The sequence below is a fragment of the Wasmannia auropunctata genome, unplaced genomic scaffold, assembly GCF_000956235.1.
Source record: "Wasmannia auropunctata unplaced genomic scaffold, wasmannia.A_1.0 LD335738.1, whole genome shotgun sequence".
Classification (NCBI taxonomy): Eukaryota; Metazoa; Arthropoda; class Insecta; order Hymenoptera; family Formicidae; genus Wasmannia; species Wasmannia auropunctata.
Window position 1 is genome coordinate 19,026 of NW_012027152.1, and position 2,471 is coordinate 21,496.

Here is a 2,471-nt window from a genome sequence, read left to right on the forward strand (position 1 = left end):
TTTCTACGTTTCAGATGCTCGGATATGAGTAGCTTGATAAATTCCGTGTACTTCGTTCCCCTGTTGCCCCTGATGCGTTCGCCCACTTTGTAGGCACGGTTGTATAGGTTCATTGCCATAATTATACTCTTGTACGTCATGTTGTCGGGAAGGGTAATCGTCTATCGGGCTTTTTCATGAAGATCAATTCGTACAATCCTGGCGTGCCGCGGTACCTCACATTGTCCACGAGTATAGCATCGTCCTTTTCAAGATTGAATTGTTTGTTGTCGAGCATCAAACATCCATCGTTGCCGAAATAGATACCGTTCGAGTGATCTCTCTCTTTTTGTCCTGACTGAGGAACAGGTTCATGTAATTTTGCCCGAGCAGCCCCAGTTGACTGTGCAACGCATCGCGACTCCGTCGCGATCGCATGCTTTCTCTGACGGTCGTTTCGAGCGAAGGTAAAGATGTCGACGCAAAGAACTCCTCCAGCGGTAGTACCGTCGGTTGTTCCGTTGATGCATCCGCCGGCGGTTCTATCGCTGACACAGAACTGAGCGTGGGTAACGCGACGTTCCATTTTTTTTGCATTTTGCGCGGCGTTTGCTTAGACGTTGACGCGACTCTGAACCATTTGTCGTCATCTTCGGTATCGCTATCCACGCTTTCCTTCTTTCTCTTGATACTCGTCGCAGCGTCGGTCTCGGCTCTCTTGACACTCGTCGCTGCGTCGGTCTCTCTCTTGACACTTGTCGCTGCGTCGGCCTCTCTCTTGATCGATTTTTCGCCAACGGCATGCTCGGCGATCTGTTTCAGAGGTTCGACGATGGGTTTAAAGCGTATCTCCAACGTGATATCCTCGTCTATTCTACCAGTTTTCAGAGCGCGATGCTTCTTGCAAATCGACTCGCTTGTTTTCGCGATCTGCTTCGCTATTCTCTCGCGATCCTTGATGTTAGCGTCCATTGTGTGTTGTCCAGGTGACACATCGACGTTGACTTATTGTTCTACGGTACCGCGAACTCGTTAAATCCTTTTCTGTATCGCCCGTTGTCGAGCGGACTGTCCTTGTCGATCACCAGGAATCCGTACTTGTGCCGCCAACAGGTGCGGCACAAATCGCCGAAATCCTCGTACGACATATCGGTGTTCACGTGATCGTTGTAAATGTGCTTCAGATTGGTACCGTCCTGTTTGAACAGGATCAGCAGGTTCGCGTTGTCGCGTATCGGATGTTTCGGTATTCTCGCGTACGTCTGTCAGAGATAGAAGCAATTGACGCTCGAGTGGCGGTCCATCGAGAAGTATTCTCTCACCGTGTCCTGCTTGTCGCACGCAACGTCGTCGAAGACGAAGATTGAGTTGGGGAGCTCCTCGTTCGGCGGAACATCGCTGCAATTGGAGAACGTGAACTAGCCAATCTCGTCGATCGATGTCAGCAATCGCTCGAGATACCGATACTTTAGCTGTTGCAGCGATTTCGAGTAAACGTACACGTTCTCAAAACGCATACCGTGCGGACTCTCGAGCAGGCTCACGAGCACGTTCGTTTTTCCGCAATTCGATGGACCGCACACGATCGCGCGTATGGTGTTCGGCAGCAGTTCGCCGTGCCGGCGCTCCGTCACGCCGCCCCCCGTCGCTCGCGATCTCTCGTCGCAGTTCGTAACGCGTATCGCCAACGGCTGTCGCACGAATCTCATGGTTCTTTGCGTACATGAACTATACCTGGCCGTCTATTTATAGGCGCGCGAAATCGCGAATCGCTCAATACCAAACAAGTATCTTGCGGTAACGCATCCCTCCGACGTTCTCACCTAGAGCGCCGAGCAGTTGCAATATATACCGAAGATCGTACTGTTGCGCGTGTTCGGTGACTATATCGAGCACGTGTGGGACCGGCTGCCGGAGCACATAAAGGCGGATTCGGAGGTGCGAACCTATCGTCGCTGCCTCGATCATTACAATCTGCCGCGACAGCGCCACGGATAAAGGATTGCGGCAAATGTCAGCGGGGAGCAGCGGCTTGCTGAATCGCGCGATCAACGCACTTCCGTTCGAGCTACATATCCCCGGCTATCAGTTTTGCGGCCCGGGCACTCGTCTGCTGAAACGATTGGCCAGAGGTGACACGGATGTGAATCCATTGGACGCGGCGTGCCGCGAACACGATGTCGCGTATTCTTGTAGCAGCGATCTCACCGATAGACACGCGGCGGACGAGGTACTCGCCAGGAGAGCCCTGGGATGCGTTGTCGCGAGAGATTCGGCTCTGGGTGAGAGAGTCGCAGCTGTTGCAGTCTGGGCTGCGATGAAAGCCAAGACCAAGATCGGCATGGGTATGAAAGCGAAAACGCGCAAGAGAAAAACGGTGAAGAAACGAGTACTTCCGTTAGCAAAACGAGGCGGCGTGCTACCGATTCTGGGCGCGCTGGGCGCGATCGGCTCCCTAATCGGCGGAGCGGCCAGCGTGGTGAAAACGGTAA

The 2,471-nt window shown here is 53.3% G+C and overlaps 1 protein-coding gene across 1 annotated transcript in view; it reads left to right on the forward strand.

Moving 5' to 3' along the window:
• Window positions 1-32, forward strand: part of LOC105456153 — a 4,306-nt gene extending 4,274 nt beyond the window's left edge. The window contains exon 3 of the mRNA XM_011699976.1: window positions 15-32. Within this exon, the coding sequence (XP_011698278.1) occupies window positions 15-32 (18 nt within the window). The remainder of the gene's footprint in view (window positions 1-14) is intronic.
• Window positions 33-2,471: the final 2,439 nt, after the last annotated feature.